The sequence below is a fragment of the Pongo pygmaeus genome, chromosome 12, assembly GCF_028885625.2.
Source record: "Pongo pygmaeus isolate AG05252 chromosome 12, NHGRI_mPonPyg2-v2.0_pri, whole genome shotgun sequence".
Lineage (NCBI taxonomy): Eukaryota > Metazoa > Chordata > Mammalia > Primates > Hominidae > Pongo > Pongo pygmaeus.
The window spans coordinates 133,174,483-133,199,665 of record NC_072385.2 but is presented as its reverse complement, the minus strand read 5'-3'; the positions used below and the strand labels follow the sequence as shown (position 1 = coordinate 133,199,665).

At 46.3% G+C, this 25,183-nt stretch overlaps 1 protein-coding gene across 1 annotated transcript in view; it reads left to right on the top strand.

Annotated features, from left to right (window-relative positions):
* Positions 1 to 231: 231 nt before the first annotated feature.
* Positions 232 to 25,183, top strand: part of SNTG2 (syntrophin gamma 2) — a 426,593-nt gene continuing 401,641 nt past the window's right edge. Inside the window, exon 1 of the mRNA XM_054476287.2 lies at positions 232 to 451. Within this exon, the coding sequence (XP_054332262.1) occupies positions 380 to 451 (72 nt within the window). The 5' untranslated portion in view covers positions 232 to 379. The remainder of the gene's footprint in view (positions 452 to 25,183) is intronic.

The window sequence follows — 25,183 nt, the reverse complement described above, 5'->3', positions numbered from 1 at the left end:
GGCCCCGCGATGGTCCCCCCTCCACCCGCGCGGGAGCGCCCCTGTCCCCCAATCCTGGCACTTCCCCCGGAGTCGCGCACCAGTTTCCCGCCCCGTGGAAACGCCCCTCTCCCGACTCCGGCTGATCTCCGCCCGCCGCCCTCCCCGCGGGTGCGCGCCCGGCCCCTCCCTCACCCGGGGCGGGTCTGCGTGGGCGGCGCTCCCGGCCGGCGGGCGGAGCTGCGGTTCCCCAGCCCTGCGCCCCGGTGGAGCCTGAGCTGGAGCCGGCAGAAGGGCGCGGGCGCGGACGCGGCGCCTGGCGAGGCCCTGGGAGGCTCGGACGGGGTCCTGGCGTTGAGCTCGGCCGGCCCGGGGCGCGGACCCAGCCCCAGGGGCGGCGATGAGCACCGAGGGACCCCCGCCTCCGGCCGCCCCCCGCGGACGCCCGGGCTGCCTGATGGTGCCTGCGCGGGTGAGTGCGGCCCCTCAGCGCCCCTGCACCCCCGGCTCCCCTTCCTTCTCCTTCGCGCCTTTCTCTCCCCGCCCCTCCTCCCTCCACGCCCCCTCGCTCCCCGCGACCCCTTCCCTGTCTCCGGGGACGGCTGGCCGGAGGGTGGGCGCCGGAGCCCCGGGACGCAGTGGGCACCTGCCCCCTGGCCGCTGTGCCCCCTCCAGCCCAGTGTCTTATTGGAAACTTGCAGGCTTTGCTCTTCCAGCGTCTTCCAAGGCTTGGTTTTGAGGCGCCCGGGCTCCCTTTACTGCGTGGGAAGTAGGGCTTTCCAGAATTTGGGATTTGAGATTGGCCCCGCATTCCTTCCCAGGAGCGGTTCTTTCGGGCCCAGGCGGTGGCGCGGACCGGAGCGTCTCCCCTGCAGCCTTCGGGCGCCCAGGCCAGGTCTGAGTTGGCCAGAGTGAGCCTGGCCAGCTGCGTGGCGCGGCCTCGGCAGGTGCTGGGGGCTCTCGGCCTTCGGGGAGCCGCTGGGACGCCAACTGGGTAATACGGAATTCTTTTTTGAAGTCTATTCTAGTTCCTACCCTAAATAACTCCCTGTTCACCTTCTTATTTTTAAATAACTAAACTATTGATTGACCGAAAACAGAAATGTTGGCTCAAACAAAAACGAAAAGTTCTTGGAAACCTTCAAGTTGCCACCCACAGCACAGCCTCCAGTTGTGAAAACAGTTTAAGGGAGCACGTGGCCACCCCAGCCCTAGGAGGCTGCCAAGGAGCGCGGCTGTTAATGAAAATGCATTGACAACCACTCCTTGAGGATTCCTTCCCCAGGAGCTCCCAGTCCCAGGAGCGACCAGGAATACAGCCCTCCCTTATAGGACAGCAGAGAGACGGTTCAGAAGGCCACAGGTTGAGGGCTGCTACAAATTCCTATTGTCATAATAATGATTCTAAACTAGGACTGTGTTCGTAGCTACTGTGTGGTGTTAAAAAAAATTCTATGTAGAGATAGACGCATCTTCATTCAAGTCGTACCTTTCTGGGCTTTTACTACAAAATATGAAAATTAAATTTCATGTAAAATGTGGGTGTTTGTTTCTTGAAGTACTTTGTAATATGAATAGCTATCCCACTGTTGCCCATGGTAATCAAACCTGAGAAAATATGCGGGGATTACCTGGAAATAAACTGCAGTAAAAACTGCAGGCGCTCTGGAATCACAGGCTTTCCGTCTGGTCACTGCCTTCAGCTTTATAATGATGCCCTCCCATGGTTAGGGATTGTGCATTTTTCTCGAGACATTCGAGCAAAGCAATTCTTGCTTTTAATCATTGTAATTATAGCGGAAGCGTTGAAGTGGATTCATCATACTTCATAATTGACCCACTTGATGAGTTATTGGCAATAACGTCAACAAATAAAGCAGCTGCGCGTATTCTAGTAAATGCTCTCCTTTGTGCTCAGTGTTAATTAAGGTGCTAAATTTGATGTTTTCCAGTCAAGAGTGGCCTCTGCTCACCTGTTTGCTACAAAATGTGATTGGCGCTTTCTTTGTAATAAGGACCTTGATTATTTGAAACAGCCTGTCTGAATTGTATTGAAAGAAACTTTTTCTTAGCGTTGGAGGCCAAGTATTACAATAAGATGGAGCATTTTAAGAGCAAGACTCCTAACTTTGCAGTCATAAGTTATTAGGTATATGCTGAGCCTACCTTAGACACCAGTGCATGGTCATGTTAGCTCAGATTCTTATGTATTTAAAACGAATCTGTTAAATATCGGTGTTGGCAGGTTTGTCTTGAAAACATGAATGTTCTTAGCATACAATGTCATCCTTGCTTAATGGCAGAGACAACTGTGCAGAATTATTTTCTTACCATAACTGCATATTATTCAACTTGTGTAATTATTTAATCATTTCAGTTAAGAGAACTTGGTGCTTTTAACTAGAAAAAGATGAAACTCTTTTCTAAATCTTATATTTCTAGTTATATTTTTTCTATCTGAGGTGAAAACTATACACATTGTTTATCATGACTGCTTGTTGGAATCATGGAATTTGGCCACGTTTGAAGGTCTCCTGTTCGGTAGCAGAACTGTTTTGTTTCCCCTTCCAAGTGCCTGTTGCCGATGTTTTTTTCTAAGTTAAGTGAGTTCATGGAGCTCTGTCTCTGACCATACCTGGATTTGGGGGGTAAAATCCCACTGGCAGACAACCATCAGTACAATGTGCTAAGTGTGTCTTGCTTGTAGCTTCAAAGACTACTATTGGTTGATGTTTACAGCACATTTGCTGCTTTTAAATGACAACACGTCTTCAGTCTGGGGCGCTGGAAGAATTATTGGCATGAGCCAGGAACATGCCCGTTTATGTGATGAGCTTGCCCACTGAAGGCGGAGAGCACGTTAGGTCATTTTAAAGGTGTATTTGGTAAGGGCACCACCTAATCGTCTGTTTACAGATATGAATTGCTGCATGAGATGAATGAAGCATCTGAGCTCCTAAGAAGGTTACCCATTCCTTCTATGCTTTGGTTATATTTCTCATCCTTGCTGACTCATCTTTAATTTCAACTGTAGAATTTCTATTGATGTCTATGACATCATAAGCAAAATCCGTGCATTATAAAGCAGGCAGTTACCTGACTTTACCAGGAGACCTGGAGACATGTTCCCCAGTAAATATTTGAACAAGGTCCAATTAAGAAAAGTGTGCCTTGTTTTTGTTATTGTTTTTTTCCAATATGGGATGTTAAAATTGCCTTGTTTTCTGAATGGTGTGTGTAGAGCAACAGCTTCTTTTCTCTTTATCTTTATGGATGATGACTGTAGACAAGGCATTTAAACTTCAGTTTTAATTTAGATCTGCTTCCCAAGATACCCCATGAGGCTCTGAGTGAGTTGGCAGAGGGGCTGGCATTGCAGTTCTCGGTGAGAGAGGATGTGTTCGCACCGCAGGCCTCCTGTTTACTAAATGGGTATATTCAGGATAGACTTACTAAGCAGTGTGATTTTCTGGCTTTTCTGTTAGCTCATGTAGCATGTGACAGCAGGCACACGAGGGACCCCAAAGAGGAGCTGCTCTCAGGCTTTGCTGCGCACCCCTAGCTCCTGCGCTGCTGGGCATGGGGCGGGCACAGGCAGGTGCTTGTGGCAATGGAGAGGGAAGGAGGGAGATTAGGGTTCCAGGGAACTCAGAGAACCCTGGCTTCGGGAACCGCCATCCTCTCTGGCTCTGGCTTCTCACCTGTGGAATGTGTGCTTGGGTTCTGAAGGTCACTTTGTATCTGATTCCAAATCCCTCAGAAACTCGCTCTTTAATTAGATTCTAGAGGTATTTTTGTTGAGTGAGACACAACAAGGAAGGTTGAAAACATGCTTTGGGAGGAAAAATGCACTCAGGATTTAATGGAAAATGGTCCTTGAACTGGTGTGTGCTTGTCATTGTTGTCCAGCTGGTTACCGCATGTTGTCATGACTGTAGTTTTGAATAGTCGACTTTGGATTATTTTCAGCTAACACTAGATGTCACTTTCCCCCAGTCCATACTAAAGTTCCATGTAAAACTGAGGAAGCCGAGGTTATCCTTTCTATTTCTGTGTTAAATGCTAAGCTCCCCTATGTGGGCGTAATCCCTCACGTGAGGACTGACCCCAGCCTGTGGTTCTTCATCCTCCGCTCCTCTAAACAAGAAGGCCCCCCGAAAGCTCGCCCATTTCTGGCTGCCTTCCAGGGACCGTGTCGCTTCTTCAGCCCATCAGCCTGAACCTTCCTGTTTTCCCCCCTTGCACATTTTAATAAATACTGTTAACAGTGCTGTGAATATGAGGATGTGATTTTGCAATTAGAATTACATGGTAAAATAGTTTGCTTTTTAAGGCGTCTACATTTTTACAGCCTATAAATATGATTATAAACTAGCTACATTTTAATTTAGCAAAGACTTAGGATATTCTTATTTGGGGGATACTGTTCTAAACATTTATAAAATGTAAAGTTATATTTTTAGTGCATAAAGTATTAAACTTCACAGTCTGCTAACTCCTAAACTGCCAAGTTTTACTGTTTTATGTTATACTTTGTAAATAAACTGCATGTCATTCACTTCTCTTGACTTGAAACCTAGATCAGTGCGTGGCCTGTTATTGCAATAATCCGCATTACTGTTAATGAAAAAGGTGACCCTCCACTGTCAAGATTCTGAGCATCAACTCCGGAGGTACCAACATTCACTGGACATTTGGGTGAACATCATTTGATGATGGCACCGAATTGTGTTATTATAAAAACAATCACAGAGAACATTAGAATCAAGTGTCCTAAATATCGTGGTTAGTAGCCTCCATTTTATAAATTTTACTTTTCCTCTTGTTTTTATTTGGACCCCAGCTCCAGAAGACAAACTTTCTTCTTGTACCCAGCCAGTGGCAGTGGCCTCTAAGTATGGACTAACCAGGAAATCACTGTATCACTCCTACCTTCATCAAAATAGTTTAAATGACAAATCCTGTGCAAGAATTAAATTCCACTTCTGTAAAGAATGCTTATAGTTGCAGATGTTTTATTTTGTAGTTCGTAAATTATTATAGGTAAGGGCACAGCCACAGGGACGCACTCAGATTCCATGGAAGAACATTTCTGTTCCTTGAGCTGGTGTTAAGAAAATAATCTGCATTTGTGAAGTGGGATACAGCTGCCAGTTGTTCTGAACAAAATCATCACTTATTTTGGATTTGGCAGCAAGTCCTCTCACTCCGAATGGGGAGGCCTCCCGTAGTCTGGGGTCCCAGCTACCCTCCTTTTAGAAGCTGGTGCCAGGGAGGCCAAGGGCCCCACATCTGCCACTGCCCCTGGCCCGGCCTCAGAGCCTTCCCTGCGCCTGCCCTGCCCCTGCCCCTGCCCCTGTATCTGCATCTGCCCTGGCCCCACCCCCTGCCCTTGTGACTGTGCTGGCCCCTGCGCCTGCCCCTGCCCTGCCCCATCCCACACCTATCCCTGCCCCTGCCCTGCCCCTGCCCTGCCCCATCCCACACCTATCCCTGCCCCTGCCCTGCCCCTGCCCCTGCCCCGCCCCTGCCCTGCCCCTGCCCCGCCCCGCCCCTGCGCCTGCCCCTGCCCTGCCCCATCCCACACCTATCCCTGCCCCTGCCCTGCCCCTGCCCCTGCCCCGCCCCTGCCCTGCCCCTGCCCCGCCCCGCCCCTGCGCCTGCCCCTGCCCTGCCCCATCCCACACCTATCCCTGCCCCTGCCCTGCCCCTGCCCTGCCCCTGCCCCTGCCCCTGCCCCTGCCCCTGCCCCGCCCCGCCCCTGCACCTGCCCTGCCCCTATCCCACACCTATCCCTGCCCCTGCCCTGCCCCTGCCCCTGCCCCTGCCCCGCCCCTGCCCCTGCCCCTGCCCCTGCCCTGCCCCATCCCACACCTATCCCTGCCCCTGCCCTGCCCCCGCCCCGCCCCATCCCACACCTATCCCTGCCCCTGCCCTGCCCCTGCCCCTGCCCCTGCCCCTGCCCCTGCCCCTGCCCCGCCCCGCCCCTGCACCTGCCCTGCCCCTATCCCACACCTATCCCTGCCCCTGCCCTGCCCCTGCCCCTGCCCCTGCCCCGCCCCGCCCCTGCACCTGCCCCGCCCCTGCGCCTGCCCCTGCCCTGCCCCATCCCACACCTATCCCTGCCCCTGCCCTGCCCCTGCCCTGCCCCATCCCACACCTATCCCTGCCCCTGCCCTGCCCCTGCCCCGCCCCTGCCCTGCCCCTGCCCCGCCCCGCCCCTGCGCCTGCCCCTGCCCTGCCCCATCCCACACCTATCCCTGCCCCTGCCCTGCCCCTGCCCCGCCCCGCCCCTGCACCTGCCCCGCCCCTGCGCCTGCCCCTGCCCTGCCCCTATCCCACACCTATCCCTGCCCCTGCCCTGCCCCTGCCCTGCCCCGCCCCTGCCCCTGCCCCTGCCCCTGCCCCGCCCCGCCCCTGCCCCTGCCCCTGCCCCTGCCCCTGCCCCGCCCCGCCCCTGCACCTGCCCCGCCCCTGCGCCTGCCCCTGCCCTGCCCCTATCCCACACCTATCCCTGCCCCTGCCCTGCCCCTGCCCTGCCCCGCCCCTGCCCCTGCCCCTGCCCCGCCCCGCCCCTGCCCCGCCCCTGCCCCTGCCCCGCCCCGCCCCTGCACCTGCCCCGCCCCTGCCCCTGCTCCGCCCCGCCCCTGCACCTGCCCCGCCCCTGCCCCTGCCCCTGCCCCGCCCCGCCCCTGCACCTGCCCCGCCCCTGCCCCTGCTCCGCCCCACCCCTGCACCTGCCCCGCCCCTGCGCCTGCCCCTGCCCTGCCCCTATCCCACACCTATCCCTGCCCCTGCCCTGCCCCTGCCCTGCCCCGCCCCGCCCCTGCCCCTGCCCCTGCCCCTGCCCCTGCCCCTGCCCCGCCCCGCCCCTGCACCTGCCCCGCCCCTGCCCCTGCTCCGCCCCACCCCTGCACCTGCCCCGCCCCTGCGCCTGCCCCTGCCCTGCCCCTATCCCACACCTATCCCTGCCCCTGCCCTGCCCCTGCCCTGCCCCGCCCCGCCCCTGCCCCTGCCCCTGCCCCTGCCCCTGCCCCGCCCTGCCCCTGCCCCTGCCCCTGCCCCTGCCCCTGCCCCGCCCCGCCCCTGCACCTGCCCCACCCCTGCGCCTGCCCCTGCCCTGCCCCTATCCCACACTTATCCCTGCCCCTGCCCTGCCCCTGCCCCTGCCCCGCCCCGCCCCTGCACCTGCCCCGCCCCTGCGCCTGCCCTGCCCCTATCCCACACCTATCCCTGCCCCTGCCCTGCTCCTGCCCCTGCACCTGCCCCGCCCCTGTGCCTGCCCCTGCCCTGCCCCTATCCCACACCTATCCCTGCCCCTGCCCTGCCCCTGCCCTGCCCCTGCCCCTGCCCCGCCCCGCCCCTGCACCTGCCCCGCCCCTGCGCCTGCCCTGCCCCTATCCCACACCTATCCCTGCCCCTGCCCTGTCCCTGCCCTGCCCCGCCCCTGCCCCGCCCCTGCCCCTTCCCTGCCCCGCCCCTGCACCTGCCCCTGTCCCTGCCCTGCCCCGCCCCTGCCCCACCCCTACCCCTACCCCTGCCCCTGCCCCGCCCCTGCCCCGCCCCTGCCATGTCCCTGCTCTTCCCCTGCCCCTGCCCCTGCCCCTGCCCCTGCCCCTGCCCTTGCCCCTGCCCTTGCCCCTGCTGGGTATTCTGCGTGGACGTTTCCAAAACTCCTCTCTGCAGCTCAGTCCGGAACAGGGTTGTGTTCTGGCCTTCGCAGGCCGGAGCATAACCGCCCACCCTGTGGCTGCATCCTTCGCACCGGTCGGTTGGGCGCATGCAGCAGGCACGTGGAGCGCCGCCTGCCCCGGCCCAGGACCTTTGCTCAGTTGCCTCTCCTGGAGGCTGCATCTCACCTGGCGCAGCACCTGTCCCCCCAACCCACGGCAGCACCTGTCCCCCTAACCCACGCCCCTTCCTGCAGAGGACCTGTTCCCCCCGGGCCCCAGCCCACCCGTGGCTGTGAATGGGCCCATCTCAGTCAGGTGTCTAGGAGGGAAGTGGCACCTGGGTCCCCTGCTGCTGTGAGCCTGTGGAGAGGGCTGCTTTCAGAAGAACACAGCCCGGGGAACTCGGTTCTGCCCCGCTGTGTGGTAGCTGACCCATGTGTCAGTTGATCCAATAAGTATATATCTGAATTAGATGTATGTGTTTCTATGAACTAGAGAGAAAGGTCCATTTCTGGTTTTTGAACTGATAATTTATTTTGTATTTATGATCAGTTTATTTGGATTTAAGTAAAATTGTGTGCTTTCATATTTTTAGAGTAGCTATGTTTTGATTTTAATTTTTCACATCAGCATAAGTTTAATGGTAAATATAATTTATTCTATTTCTCAGCTGTATCCTGCTCAAGATTATCCTTAATGATTTCTCTGCAGATAATTGTATTTTACCAAATGGCTCTGTCAGTTTGTCTTTTTACATTATTAAATTTTCATTATGTACTGAGAAATATGAAATTACTTCTTATACCTTAAACCTGGGGACATCCAGAACTCGATGAGTTAGACGCAGTGTTTTTAGAAACGTGTGATAACTTGGTCACAGTTAGCATAGGTCCTATGGTCTTGAAAGAAATCCAAGTCTAGTTTTATTCCTAAAACAATCATGGTCTGCAGCAAGGTAGAGGAAGTCCAGCCTTTGTATTACCTCCTCGGAAACACTGGAGATTTTACCACCTCCCTGCTTGAGGGGGAGGAACGGATGGGGAACTGTGGTGGGAAGTAGCTCTGGGTCTCAGGCCTCCCTTTGAAAGATGGGGGTTTGGTGATGATGAAGTGCCATTTGGAGAAATGCTTTATGGTGATGCACCTTACGTACGTGCAGACACAGACACACAGAGTTTAGAGAAGAATGATTGAGTACCTATATTAATTGCCACACACTGAGCTGGAAGCTAAAGATAAAAATAGAGTAGAACACCTCTCAGACCAGGCCAGCGGGGCCCTGACTACCCGAGAGGCAAATTCTAGACAAGCAGACACGAAACAGCACAGGGCAGCCAAAACGTGTTCCCTGTTCTATAGATGAGGTCGTGCAACATTTGTCTTCCGGCACACAGAAGGTGAGGCTGGGACTGAGACTGAGACTGAGACTGGGGTGGGAGAGATGCAGTCACAGGCCAGGGGCATCTGCAGCCACCAGAGCCAGAGGAGGCAGGAAGGAGGCTTCCTGGAGCCTCTGGAGGAATTTGATCCTGGACTTCTGGCTTCCAGAACTGTGAGAAGATAAATGTGCATTGTTTTCAGCCACTAAGTTTGAGGAAATGTTGTCATAGCAGCCGTGGGAAGCTAATCAGTCTTTTTACGTTTACGTAATACAGCTTTTAGGGAATATCTTCTTAGAAATACAGGGAATTTGAGCCTAGAACCCCCAGGTTAGAACTTACCTAATTGCTAACATCTACTAGGTACTAAGAGCTCTTTGGAAGGCTTCGTTCCTTTAACGCCTCTGGGGTACTGCTGATGCTCCCCACCTACACATAAGACTGTAGAGACGGCAGGTGAGGGGTGGTCCCCATGGTGGCTGCAGTCGCTGGGGGTCTGACTGTGAGAGAGACGTCTCTATCCCACGTGCAAAGGCTGAGAAATGGCCCCAAACGCGTTTCCTTTAGGTGGTCATTGCTTGTGAGACGAAAGGATAACAACAGGAATTAGGAAATCAGAATCAGGAGGAATATACAACTGTTTTATTATAATTGAGGTTGTCCTACAAAATGGGAACAGTTCATAAGTCGAGTAGATGGCAACAGCTCATGCAGCCCCTCCCCACACACATAGCAGTGAAATGATGTTGAGATCATTCAGAGTACTATGTGATATTCTGCAGATTTGGTGCTTCAAGATGGATTTTTCGTAAAAAAAAACTCTGCAAAGATATGTCATTTTATTGAAGCTGAACTAGCAGAAGCTTTGTCATTTACCTATACTGTAATTGCTTTAAAAAGGAAAAAAAAGAAAACCTCTAAAGTCACCATTATCTAAATTGGTGTTAAGAATTTGAAAGGCATTGAGAACATGAATTTGTAACCAAAATACATTATAATCTAAATAAGTGGTCTTTTTTTTTTTAAAGTGGTTCATTTGAAATCCAGAGAGATATGAAGAAAATCATGTGGACTTCCAAATTATTTTCTATTTTAGCTTTCTAGATGTAGTACAGTAAAATGTACTATTTCTTATATAGTTTAATATTTTGATGTTAGGAGTTATAGTATCAAACATGCCTTATGACAGTCAAAATTTTGGGATAGTACGATATCTAAAATGATGCTTGGCTAAGAGTTAAGAAATTAGAACCAAGCTCTGAGACTGCTAATAACAAAAGATAATAAAGGATAATGACTCACACACAGATAAGACCACTCTTTCTCTGTATATAAAATACATTTGTTCTTTGTAGCAACCAAATGAAATAGAACAAATCATATATTTTGTAATGTATAACATTTATATAAGGTTTAATTATGTTAAAAAATTAATTTCTATGTCGAATAATATTGTACATTTAGTAATCAAATAAAGAGGAAAATCTCGTAGCTGAAAAAAGGAGGTAAACTGAAAGCTTTCCTGTCAGAACAAGATACAAATCCACCAGGAAACAGCTGCATATGTGAATTATGTGCTTTGTAAGCGTTGGGATGTAAATATGCTCTTATGCAACTCTTCTTTATTGAATTGAGGAGAGGACCAGCACAGATCTATGAAAATGCTGTGAGCTTTATGTATTGCAATTATTTTCTTCCAAAGCTTTATCAAGTTTTGTCGTGACCTACAGATTCTTTTGGTTTTCATCAGGGTGGAATCGGAATGCTTTTAGATTTGTAATTTCCATGTTGGCGGGCGGAAGGGAGTCGGGGAGACCTGGAGTCAGGGGGAGGTCCAGGGTTCAGCTGTGCTAGGGTCGCCTGGTGCAGGGGGCTGCCTGGAGGTGTGGTGTTCCCACAGTGGGCTGTGCAGAGTCTCAGGGCGGCCTTTGCTTTACTGGCCTTGGGCTGAATGGAGAAGGTGAATGGAGCAGGCCAGGGTCTCAGAATTGCATGGTGCAGGCCTTGTCTTGCTGACCTGGGGCTGGAGGCTGCATTTCGGATGCCACTGTGCAGCTGGAGGGAACCTTCAGGGATGCAGTTCGAATCTTCCCGTCACCTTCTTTGGAGTAAATACATTTCCTTTATTCCTTTGATGTTTGTATGAACAGTGGCATGGTATCCGTATCTCAGTACTGAAAGTGCATATGAGATGGAAAAGTACAAGGAAGGAAATTCCTGTGACCTGGTCTATAGCTGGCTAGCAGTTTATAGATTTCCTTCTGGCTTTTTCTGGTGTATATTCTGTAAGTTAAACTCATCCTCAAGATAGAATTTTCTATTCTGCTTTTTAGAATTCTCATTATAAAATGATAATTTTCATAGTTTGCTAAGAAACATCCATCAATTACCGTCAACCCCCTGCTTAAGGTTCTTCTGTATCAGTGGAGAGGCTTCGGGCAGGTGTTCCCATAGGAGGGGGCTCTGTTAATGACACGGCCCTTTGTCCTTCTGTCTGGAAAGCAGCACCTGTCCTTGCTGCACTGGCTCAGGCATCTGTGACTAGGGTGACAGTGTTGCTTAGGAACCCCAGCTAATGGCCAGGTCTTTTCCCTGGTAGAATCCCACAGCGGGGAATGCTGGGCTTCTGGGCTCCACAATTCTCCCGAGAGCTCAGTCTGCCTGTTCTCCTTTGTTCTCTCCTTTGTTGGGAATGCTTCAGTGCACGATGCTTTTCGGGGTAGGGTCATGTGTGCCTTATTTTCTCATCGGTGAGATTGGATTCCTGTTGTCTCCCAGGTGAGCCCTGGAACTCAGGGTTCAGCTGGATGCAGACGGAGGACTCTGCCCTCGTGGAGGAGCTGGGAGCACGGTGAGCTCTAAGGGTTCCTGGGCACAGCTGTAGGTTCTGAAGGGGGTGCTCCTACTGTCTGCTCATGGGAGCATGGTGAGCTCTGAGGGTTCCCGGGCACGGCTCTTGGTTCTGAAGGGGGTGCTCCTACTGCCTGCTCATGGTCCTGGGACTCCTCACCTGCCCTCCTGCTCCCCGCCACTCCAGGGCACAGTCCCTGAGTTGTCTGTTCCTGTTACTCCCCGCCTGGACGGGCAGCTCCCACGAATGCTGCCAGCTACTGTAGATAGTGCTGATCATAATAATTTATGCTTTCTGATTTTATCACCATTTTCTGTTGATATAAATCTTTATCTTACTGATATTGCCAGAGTTTCTAGTAAGTGAGAAATTATCATGGTAAATAAAACCAAATTTGTTTTGTTTTATATGTTATCACCCCTGGGAGGCTGTTGGTTTGAAACTACTATTATATTTTGTTTTATTTTTTATTTTTGAGACAGTGTCTTTCTCTGTTGCTAAGGCTGGAGTGCAGTGGCACGATCTTGGCTTACTGCAACCTCTGCCTCCGGGATTCAAGCGATTTCCGGCTAATTTTTTTTTTGTATTTTTGGTAGAGACGGGGTTTCACAATGTTGTCCAGGCTCCCAAAGTCCTCGGATTACAGGTGTGAGCCACCATGCCCGTGGAGATGAACCACAGCTGTGAACTGTTGTATAACGTAGCATCTGTGTTAGTACAGCTGCTGGGAGTTAACACACCATGGTGTGCCCAGGAAATGTTACATTTTAATTTTCTTACTCAGAATGGTAGGATTAGCCATTGAATTTCTCAATTATCGGGTTTTCTGCCATATCTTTTAATGGAGCATTTTATTATTTTTCTTAATTTGTAGGCTTATGTTGTGCCCATTGTTTTGTTTCCTGAGATCTCTTATGTCATTTTGAGTTCAGTTTTTCTGCTATTCTGAAATGTGGGTACATTCCCAGTGAATGAGTCTAAGATAGTGACAGCCTGTTTGTCTCCGTGTTGAACTGATCATGGCAGTGGCGCTTGCTCGAAGAAAGGAAGTGCTTTTAGCCAGCCTGGGTTTATAGAAAACACACTGGTGTGCACACTTCATGTGAAGCTGCTGAGGCTTTTAGCCAGGCTGGGTTTATAGAAAACACACTGGTGTGCACACTTCATGTGAAGCTGCTGAGGCTTTTAGCCAGGCTGGGTTTATAGAAAACACACTGGTGTGCACACTTCATGTGAAGCTGCTGAGGATAATTTACTTTTTAGAACAGCAGTACTTCTTCCCAGATGAGCAGATGGAAAAATCACATTTTGCAATTTCAGTTGAGAAAGATGGAGTTGTACCATTCAGTCTAGACTTCCTTGGTTCTTCAGTGAAATGTGGAAATACTGGTAACTTAAGATACACTTCTTACTTTACTTTTAGTTTTTTGGCTGGAGTGCAGTGGCATGATCATAGCTCACTGCAGCCTTGAACTCCCCAAACACCCCAGCTCAAGCAGTGCCCCTGCCCCAGCCTCCCGAGTAGCTGGAACCACAGGCACATGCCACTAACCCTGGCTAACTTCTTAACTTTTTGTACTGATGGGGTCCAACTATGTTGCCCAGGCTGATCTTGAACTCCTGGTCTTAAGTGACCCTCCTGCCTCGGCCTCCCAAAGTGCTGAGATTGTAGGCGTGAGCCTCCATGCCCAGACCCAAGATAAGTTTCTTACCATACAAGAAAGCATGAGTTTCATGGTAACGGTTCTGGATCCGGATCTGCCTTGAGCCTTTTCTTTAACCACATCATTCTCAGCTTCTTCATTTGTGTCCTTCACTGTATCCAGTTACTGGAGTAGCTGCATTTGAAACCATATGAGCCTCTGCAATGCAGAAAAATAATTAGATGAAGTAAGGAATTTATCCGTGGTACAAATAGAATCAACGTATTTCTTGATTATGCCTGTCTTTGAATAAGTAGGTTATGCTGAGTTTTCACTTCATCTTTGAAATAAATAGAAAAATAATAAATCAAATATATTTTATTCAACCTCGTGATATTAAGTAATGAAGCCAAATAAAACCAAGAAAATTACAGATACCTGTGTAAAGGAGATGTGGTGAGCCCTGTCCTGGCTTCTAATTTGATTGAGGAGAGACATATAAATTGAAAACAAAAAACAGTTCATTAAAACAAAAGATAAGTGTCATCTCTTAAATTAGAGAATGAACGTGCCCATTCAGCAAGGTAAAATGTCGTGCTAAGCGCCGCATTCACAGATGCCTCCACTAGCGGGGAATTTGGAGGGACTGCAAATATTTCAAACCAAAAAAGGTGAATACTGATGATTTTTGGCGTGGTAACACAATTTCTCATGCTACTCCTGTATTCTAAAGCTGGTTTGAGTGCCTGCTTTGTGTCATACTATTCAAAAACTAACTGCAGTTTTTCTTAATTTATTCTTCATTAATCAGACTATGGTTTGAGCTTTTTTTAAAAAAAATACTTCATTATTTGAAAATGATTAACATTAACATCATTAACATAATGAATTTAAAGCCTATTTTTCCAAAAGCATAACAAAATAAGCACTTTTGAAAATGAAACTATGCTACGTAAAAATTGGAATGACCCAAAAAATTCAAAATTGCATTAAAGTAGACAGAAAAATGTGCTTCAAACAGATAAGAAAGGCAACATGCTCAAAAAGGTTAATTCTTTATATGATATACAGTTTTCTAAACATTAGTTCTTCTGGGAAAAGTATTAGGAAGGTGAGCAAGTCAGTTTCCATGCTTTACACACTTATATGTAAACAAGGTGACCAGGGTTATCACCTATGTTTGGTATACGTGTACACAAAATAATAATGTTATTATTGAAATAATGTATGCCTTGGAACCAACTCCTAATATTTACACCTTTAAAGATAAAAATATATTTAATATGCCAGTTTTTAACTTCACTAAAATTTGAGCCTTGATTTTTCTTTTCCACAGTTTTTGACTGGCTTAAATAGTGCCTGGCCCATACTAGGTGCCCGGCAAAAGTTGGCTGAAGATATTAATACTAAATTAAAATCTTTCAATTTCAAACTAACTCTAGAATCTTAACAGTTTACATTACAGAGACACATCTCCACTCGGTACTAAGTATAGATCCTTTGGAGGGTGTCATGTGAAAATGAAGCTAACAGTTAAGATAATCCAGTTGCATGTTGTTATAAATCTGTCTTCATTTTCTTCTTTTTGTTTCAAAGTGACTGTGTCTCTCATTTGAATTTTTAAGTTTCAGCTGCCTGCGTTTTCCTGTCTCTAGTCTCAAGCCTCAGTGATCCATGCAGTCACAGTGTGTGCTGCTCTCCCTGTTGGCGAGCTTTGTAATCAGATCTGTCTTCTTGGTGATATTGAACACCAGTGTCGCTTGTGAAATCCGGGCGTTGGCACTACCTCCAGATCTTGTAATGAAGCTCCAAGGTAGCCAAAGAACTCACACATGCCTAATTTTTTAGAAAGACAGCAATTTTCTAAAATCCTTATTAAGAAGGAGTCTTCTTATAGTTGCATGGAAAGCTGATGGAAGCATCTTTCGTTGACTTGTATACTGTGTTGGGATGATGATCTTAGGAGGTGAGGGAGCCCTTCCTGTCCCATGATGTCTCTGCCTGCCTCCGCCCCTTTGTGCCAGGGTTACTGATTTGCTTAAGGTGCCTTTAGGATTTTTGCAGAAAAAGAGTCAATATTTAGCATTTTACTTCCAGAAGAGCAGTCCCACACAAATCCTTCTCCTCCATGTTGCTGACTGTAGGATGCGGATGTGTTTGCAGGAAGTGTGTTAGGGAGGTTCCCAGCATCATCCTGTGAGAAGGATGGGAGGAGGAAGGGCTGGACAAGGGGGCCTGAGGGATGAGGCCTTGGTTGATCCTACAAGGAGTTCTGAAGACGGGACAAGGCTTTGAAGGCCTCCCCTGTGGGGAAGAGACACAGGATCCTTGGAAGTGCAGGGTCCTCGAGACGTGGGAAGCTCTGGGGTGAGGCTGTTCCTGAGAGGCTGAGCCCTGGGCAGCTCTGCCACAGCGGGTCCTGCCCTGTGCTGGGAAGAATCTGAGCAGCCTTGCCATCCACTGCATGTGACACTTGGGTCCACTCTTGGGGTAGGTTCTGAGAAGAGCTCCTCCTGGGTGGGGTTTCTCCACCAAGAACTTGGAAGACGAGGGGAATGGGTGGCAGCCCCCTCTGTCCTGCTGGCCCTGGGGCTCCTGTGCCCTGGTCCCGGTCCTCCTCCTTGGCCACCTGCTTTTCCTCCTTGGTCCCCTGTCCTTTTCCTGCACCCCTAATCCTCCTCTTGGCCCTGAATGCTCCTTAGTCCTCCAGTCCTCCTCTGGACTCCAGTTCTCCTCCTTGGACCCTAGTCCTTCTGGTCCCCTAGTTCTCCTCCTGGTCTCTCAGTTCTCCTCCTTGGACCCCAGTCCTCCTCCTTGGACCCCAATCCTCCCCCTGGTCCGCAGTCCTCCTCCTTAGACCTCAGTCCTCCTCCTTGGACCCTTGTATCTCCTCCTTGATCCCTTGGCCTCCTTGTTCTCCCTGTTCCTGTTGGTTGCCTCCTCCTCCTTGACGTGGTCCTCCTCCTTGATCCTCTGGTCCTCTTCCAGGGTCCCCTCTGCCTCCTGACCTCTCGGTCCTCCTCCTCGACCCCCTGGTCCTCTTCTGTGGCCCCCTCCTCCTCCGTTGGCCCTGGTCCTCCTGGTCCCCTGGGCTGCCCTCGGCTTGGGGGCTGCTGCTGCTGGCGAGGGTGTCAGCTGCCCAGTGTGTGCTCTTCCCTGGAATTCCACTGGATGGGGTGGGGAGTTTACTTCTGTGTTTTGCTCCATCTGTGTTGTCCATGCAACTGGGCCCCCTACAGTCTTCTCCGGAAGGACCTGTGTCGGGGTGGCTGACGGGTAGCCTGCTCCCTGTACATGGCTCTCCACCCTCCAGGGTGAGCCAGGCCGGCACCTGGGCAGGAGTCAAGGGCCACCTTGGCCTGGGCTGACCCTGGACCCACACAGACGTTTAGGGCGGGCTGGGCCCAGCTCCTCCCGGCTCCCCCCAGCTGCTCCCACTCAGTCCCTGCTTCTTCCGTCCTGTGAGTGTCAGACCCATCCCTACCATGGCCTTGCTGCTTCCTTCACCTCCATGTGTGCCCAGGGTCCCCCGGGGAACCTGCTTCGCAGCGAGTCCTGCCCTGGCATCTGCTCTTGTGGGGCCTGGACAAGAACCCACCTTGTCCCGCCTCCCTTCTCTGTGCCACATTCTGTGTGGGGTCTTCAGTTACTTCTGGGTCATCAAAACTGGTTACTTTTGATATTTTTGGAATGTTCGTTGTTACACTTACAATAACTTCTTCTGGGTATTTATATCTATTAAGAGTACTTATTTTACATTTTTTTAACTTAAAAATCTAAATATCTGCAATCTTTGCCTGATTTTGCAATTTGTTACTTTTGTCTTTTTTTTAACCTTGAGGGAAAATGCTTATTTTCTTGTGTTTTGGATAATTTCTCATTATGTTCATTTGAACTCTGATTGTGAGAATTCTTTAAGGAATATGTTCCTTTCATCTTTATCTGTAAGATTTTTGAGAATTGTTAAGGCTTTTATAATGCATAATTCATAAGAGAAAAATAATTCTGACTATAAGGAAATTTTTCAAAATCATGTAGGACAAAACAAAATATAAATAAGTTATAAAATGAATGCAAAACAATGAAAAAGTATTTCAAAAACAAATTATAGTTGAATGGCTATATTTTTAATTTTAAAAAGCTTCTGAAATGAGAAACTTTAAAAGTCCAAAAGAAAAATGTACAAAGAATATAAATTTACCTTAAAACAGAAAGAATTGTCACTACTCAAAAATATATATGAGAAAATGTGTGCCCTGTTCAGGCAGACCAGGGACAGGAGTGCAGACTCTGTGTGTGTTTCTTTTATTTTTTAGCAACTGGTACTCTTTTTATTTTTTTTCTATTGACCTATTGTAACGGGTAAAACCACAAATATGCTATTTAGTAGAAATGGGGAGAATGGACACCTTGCCTTATTCCCTATCTTAAAGGAAAAACATTCAGCGTTCATTAAGTAAAATGTCACTGTATGTGCTTTAGAGATGCTTTTTTTGGTTTGATGAAGTTCCCTTCTCTTAGTTTAATGAGATTTTTATCAGGAGTGGATGTTGAATATGGTGAAATGTGTTTCTTATCTGTTGTGGTAATAGTGTTTTATTTTTAGTCTGTTTTTATGGTAAGTTACACATTGATTCTGTAATTTGAAATAATCTTACATTCTAGAGATAAATCCCCTTTGGTCACAATGTATCATCTTTTTATGTATTACTAGATTCAATTTGCTGTATTTTGTCAGTGGGCATTTGCTTCTACATTCATGTTGGATATTGGTTTGTTTCTCTTCATGTTGTGCCTTTGCCTGTTTTGGCGTGAGGGAATTGGTGTAACCCTGGCCTGTCAATACGAATTAGAAAGTGTCTTTTGTGCCGGGCACGGTGGCTCACGCTTGTAATCTCAGCACTTTGGGAGGCCAAGGCAGACAGATCACCTGAGGATGGGAGATTGAGACCAGCCTGGCCAACATGGTGAAACCCCATCTCTACTAAAAATACAAAAATTAGCCACGCACAGTGGCAGGCATCTGTAATCGCAGTTACTCAGGAGAGGGAGGAGAATTGCTTGAACCCAGGAGACGGAGGTTGCAGTGAGCCGAAATTGTGCCACTGCAATCCAGCTTGGGCAACAGAGCGAGACCCTGTCTCAAAATTCCAAAAAAAAAAAAAAAAAAAAAAAGTGTCTTTTTATAGTTCCACAGATTTCCTTTAGTATTTGTATTATTTCTTTCATAAAATTCATGCAGAATGCATTTGAGCCTGGAATTTTATTTTGAGGGTTTTTTTTAACTATAAATTCAGCTTCTATGATAAGGGCTTATTCACATTATTCATTCTTGAATGAATTTTGACAGTGTCTGTCTTTCAGGAATTTTGTCCTAAGTAATGAAATCCTTTGATAAAAAGTTGTTTGCAATATTTCTTATGTGTTTAAAGTCTATAGGTTCTGTGGTGATGCCCCCCTTTTCTATTTGTAATACTGTTAATTTAGATCTTTTCTGTCTTTTTTAAAAATAAATCAGTCTCCCAGTTAATTATCAATTTTTAGTGTTCTTTTCAAAGGATACATTTTAAATCTCATTTATTTTTTATTTTGGTTTTGATTTTTGTGCTAATTATTTTCTCAGTGCTTGCTTTTGGACTTATTTGGGTTGTATTTTTCTTGATTCTTAAGATGGAGTCTTATGTTTCTGATCTGGGGTATTTCTTGCCTTTTATTGCCAGTGTTTACCACCATGTATTACCTATAGAGTGGCACTTTAATCCCTTCCCATAAGTTCTTATGTCTTATTTTTGGAAGTGTCTGTTCATGTCCTTTAACCATTTTTTAATGGGATTATTTCTTTTTTTGCTTATTGATCTGTTGAAGTTACTTATGGATTCTGGTATTAGATCTTCGCTAGATGCATAGTTTTCAAATATTTCCTTTCATTCTGTAGGTTGTCTTTTTACTCTGTTGATAAGTTTATTTTGCTGTGCAGAAACTCTTTAGTTTAATTAGGTCCTATTTGTCAATGTTTGGTTTTGTTCCAATTGCTTTTGGAGTCTTTGTTACGAAGTCTTTGCCAGTCCCTATGTCCAGAATGTCTCGGGTTTCCTTCTAGAGTTTTTATAGTTTTAGGTTTTACATCTAAGTCTTTAATGCATTTTGAGTTGATTTTAGTATATGGTGAAAGGAGGGGTCCAGTTTCAATCTTCTCCATATGGCAAGTCAGTTATCACCAGCTCCATTTGTTGAATTGGAGGGTCCTTCCCACACTGATGGTTTTTGTTGTCAAAGATTAGATGATTTCAGGTGTGTGGCTTTATTTGTGGGCTTGCTACTCTGTTCCATTGGCCTGTGTCTGTTTTTGTACCTATACCGTGCTGTTTTGGCCACTGTAGCTTTGTAGTATAGTTTGAAGTTGGGTAATGTTGTGCCTCCAGCTTTGTTCTTTTTGCTAAGGATTGCTTTGGCTATTCAAGCTCTTTTTTTGTTCCATATGAATTTTATAATATTTTTTTTTCTAATTCTGTGAAGAATGTCTTTGGTTGTTTGAAAGAAATAGCATTGAATCTGTAAATTACTTTGGACAGTAAATTTTAACACTATTGATTCTTCTTATCCATGAGCATTGAATGTTTTTCTGTTTGTGTCATTTCTGATTTCTTTCAATAGTGTTATCTAATTCTTATTATAGAGATATTTCACCTCCCTGCTTAGCTGTGCTTCTAGATATTTTATTTTTGTGTGTGATTATGGTGAACAGGATTGCGTTCTTGATTTGGCACTTGCTTTGGAAGTTATTGGTGTTTAGAAATGCTACTGAGTTTTGTATATTCATTTTATATCCTGAAACTTTGCTGAAGTTGTTTATCAGATCTAGGAGCTTTTGGGCAGAGACTGTGAGGTTTTCTAGGTGTAGAATCATATTGTCTGCAAACAGAGATAATTCAACTTTCACTTTTCCTATTTGTATGCCTTTTAATTCTGTCTCTTGCCTAATTGCTCTGGCTAGGAATTTCCAATACTATGTTGAATAGGAGTGGTGAGAGTGGGCATCCCTGTCTGCTTCTGGTTCTCCAGGGGAATGCTTCCAGCTTTTGTCCATTCAGTGTGATGTTGACTGTGGGTTTGTCATAGACAGCTCTTACTATTTTGACGAATATACCTTCATTGCCTAGTTTGCGGAGGGCTTTTAATATGAAGGGATGTTGAATTTTATCAAAAGCCTTTTCTGCATCTATTGAGATGATCATGTGGTTTTGGTTTTTAGTTACAGTTATGTGATGAATTACATTTATTTGTTTTGTATGTTGAACCAACCTTGCATCCCAGGGATAAAGCCTACCTAATTGTGTGGATAAGCTTTTTGATATGCTGCTGGATTCAGTTTGTTAATATTTGTTTGAGGATTTTTGCATGTATATTCATCAAGGATATTGGCCTCAAGTTGCCTTTTTTTGGTTATGTGTCTTGGTATCGGAATGATGCTGGCTTCCTACAATGAGTAATGGAGGAATCCTTCCTCTTCAATGTTTTGGAATAGTTTCATTAGGAATGATACCAGCTTTTCTTGACTTGTCTGTGAATTTGGTTGTGAATTTTTCTGGTCCTGGGGATTTTCTGGTTGATAGGCTTTTATTGTTTGTTTGTTTTTTTATCACTGATTTAATTTTGGAAGTTGTTATGTTACTGGTCTGTTCAGCATTTGAATTTCTTACTAGTTCTGCTTTAGAAAGTTGTATGTTTCTAGGAATTTATTCATTTCTTTTAGGTTTTTTAGTTTGTGTTCATAGAGGTGTTCATAATAGTCTCTTTTTTTGTATTTCTGTGGGGTCAGTGGTAATGTCCTTTTTGTCATTTCTGATTTTATTTAGATCTTTTCTCTTTTTTTTAATTAGTCTGGCTAGCAGTATATCCATCTTATTTATTTTTTTAAAGAGCAAATTTCTGGTTTTGCTAATCTTTTGTGTGTTTTTTCATGTGTGTTTCCGTTGCATTCAGTTCAATTCTAATTTTGTTTCTTTTCTTCTGCTAGTTTTGGGGTTAGTTTCCTCCTTTTTTTTTTCTTATTCCTTAAGATATGATGTTAGGTTGTTAATTGGAGGTCTTTTTAACTTTTTGATATGGGTGTTCAGCACTATAAACTTTTGTCTTAATACTGCTTTAGGTGTGTTCCAAAGATTCTGGTATGTTGTATCTTTGTTCTCATTAGTTTCAAATAATTTTTTATTTCTGCCTTACTTTCTTTGTTTACTTAGAAGACATTCAGGAGCAGGTTGTTTAATTTCTATGTATAGTTTTGAGTGATTTTCTTGTTATTGATTTCTATTTTTATTGTGGTCAAAGAATGTGGTTGATATTTTTTAATTTGCTGAGAATTGTTTTATGGTCTATTGTGTGGTTGATTTTAGAGTTTCTAATATGTGCAGATGAGAATAATGTATATTCTGTTGTTTGGGGGTAGAGAGCTCTGTAGATATCTATTAGGTGTATTTGGTCAAATACTGAGTTCTGGTCCCAAATGTCTCTCTAGTTTTCGGCCTTCATGCTCTTTCTACTACTAGTGTGGTGTTAAAGTCTCCCCCTCTTACTGTATCTAAGTCTCATCATAAGTTTCTAAGTACGTGTTTTGTGAATCCGGGTGCTCCTGTGTTGAGTCCATACACATTTAGCATAGTTAAGTCTCCTTGTTGTGAGCCCTTTACCATTATATAAGGTCCTTCTTTGTCTTCTTTGATTGTCGTTGGTTTAAATTCTGTTTTGTCCGAAATTAGAGTAGTAACTCCTGCTTTTTTTTTGCACATCTAACAAGCAAACAGAAAAAAAAAGCAGGAATTACAGATGATGTGTTATAATGTACGTCTTCCACTTGACACTATTGATACGGTTTGGATCTGTGTCCCCACCGAAATCTCATGTCGGATCATCATCATAATATTGGAGGTGGAGCCTGGTGGGAAGTGATTGGATCGTGGGGGTGGATTTTCATGGATGGTTTAGCACCATCCCCTTGGTACTGTCCTCCTGATAGTGAGTGAGTTCTCATGAGATCTGGTTGTGTAACAGTGTGTAGCACCCCCACCCCTTTACTCTTGCTCCCACCATATATGACCTCTTGCTCCCACTTTGTCTTCCACCGTGATTGGAAACTCCCTGAGGCCTCCCCAGAAGCAGAAGCCGCTATGCTTCCTGTACAGCCTGCAAAACTGTGAGCCAATTAAACCTCTTTTCTTTATAAAGTACTCAGTCTCAGGTATTTATAGCAATTTGAGAACAGACTAATACAAGTATCTACTACTATGTGACAGTATACCATTTTAGTGTCTTGTAACATTTACATATGTTTCTTACCACTCATATTTTGCTCTAGTTAGCATGTTTTGCTTCCATATTTTTAGGAAACTCTAGTACATTCTTTGCTTGATTTCAATGATCAGTAATTCTTATAGCAAATTAAAAACAATCCTCTTTTCAATATACTGTCCTTTATCCCTTTATTTAATCCGCATTTCTGTCTGACATCACAGTTCTTCCTGGAGAACATCCTTTAGCATTTCTTGTGATGCTGATCTGTTGCCAATGAATTCTCTAAGCTTTTGTTGTTCTGAAGGCATATTTAGGTAAATTTCCCTACATTTTATGAAAGTTATTTTTGCTGAGTATGGATTTCTGGATTGAAAGTTTTTTCAGTGTTTTTTGTTTTAACTACTTTCAGGGAGTTTTCTTTACCTTTGGCTTTCTGGAGTTGAGTGTAAAAGGTTGAGGTTTTGTTTTGTTTTGTTGAGTTTTTGCCATTGAGGGACAGGCGTATTAACCTGTTTGGGATTCTCTGGGCTTCTTGGGTATGTGTGTGTATATATATATATATTTTTTTTCTTGGATATTGTTTTTTACTAATTTTGGAACTCTTTATTATTAACTCTTTGAACATGCCTCTGCCTTTTTCTTTTTCTCCTCTCTTTCTAGAACTGTAACTGCCTGTTACTGAGTTTCTGATTTTCCCACAGCTCTGGTATGTTCTTTCTGTTTTCCCTTTTTCATTTTTGTTGTGTTTCAGTTTTTATACCTTATTTTGATTTGTCCTCAGGTGTCTTTATTCTTTCCTCCGCTGTGTCCAGTTGTCTAACAAGCCCCATGGAAGGGATTCATGCTGATGTTCTGTATTGCTTTCATTCGTTTAGTTTTGTCTTTTAAATGTCTAGGTTTTCAGCTTTTTTTGCTCAGATTTTCCATCTGTCCATGTGTTTCATTAAACTCGTCTCTTACACACTTGAACATCCAAATCTCAGTCATGTTGAAGTTTCTGTCTGGCATCTCAGGACCGGTGTTATCCCTGGGCCTGTCTCTCTGACAGCTTCATTTCCTGAAAATGGATTTATTTATTTATTTATGCTTATTTTTGTTTTTTTTTTTTTAGCTTATAAAACTAAGAAAGAAGGAAGTGGTGGCCTCTTCTTTGGCCGGATGTTACTGAGAGTGTTGAGTTGAGCTGGGTGGTTGATCTTTGTTGCTGTCATCCCCTTAGAAGTCACCTTCAGAGACCACAAGCCTCACATCCTCTGAGGTGGGCTGCTCCTCCTGTGGACTCATGGGCCGTGGTGCTGGAGAGCTTTGCCCCATGTTCCTCCTCCACATGGTGTAGCAGGACCACAAGCCTGGGGGCAGAAGGACAGGGCCTCCCCACGAGTGTTCCCCCACAGGAAGCCGCACCCGTTACCTGGCCGTGGTAAGGCACTGCTTGGTTTTCCTGATCCTGCCTCTTTTCCAGGCAGCCGGGTCAGTTTGACCCTGGGGTGAGCTTTAGGGCATCAGTGCATAAGCGACCCCTGCATGCAGGAGCTGGACACTGGCTTCCTTGGGTGTCCTCCCTGCCTCAGTCTTTGTTGGACCTGTCGAGGCTGCTGGTGAGGGAGGGAGATTTTCTGAATCATTCATGAAGCTCTAGGTTTTCAAAGGTGTCTTGTCAGCTGAAGTTTCTAAAATGTTGCTGGCTTCCTCCCAACCTGTTTTTTGGCAGCATTTCCTACTCTGGAGCTCTGCCAATCGTGAAGTCTTTCAATCCTATCTCCATTCAGAGGGACTTTTTACTCTCTGGAATGTAGTTCACTTTGTTGCCTTGAAGCCATAGTTCTGGTGGGTTCAAGTTAATTTGTACTTTTATAGTCTCTGACATTCTCTGTGGTTGGGGTAGACACTATGCCCTCTCATGGCTTTATGTATTTTACATACATACCCCAAACTAAACAAAAAATAAAATCTCATCTATCCTAATTTTCTGCCCTTGTATTTTATTAATTCTGCACATTAGATCATTTGAAACAGAGAGTGCATGAAGAAGGTGAAACATACACATGGATATCACACACACACTTGCACTCATTCACACCCAGGAGCAAACAACACGCGCTTGCACCCACTCACACCTGTGAACAAACCACACCACATGCTTGCACTAACACCCGTGAGCAATAACACCACACCCTTCCACTCACACTTGCAAGCAAACACCACGTGCTTGCACTCACACCCCTGAGCAAACACCACACATTTGTACTCACACCCGTGAGCAAACACCACGTGCCTGCACTCACACCCCTGAGCAAACACCACACATTTGTACTCACACCCGTGAGCAAACACCACATGCCTGCACTCACACCCCTGAGCAAACACCAC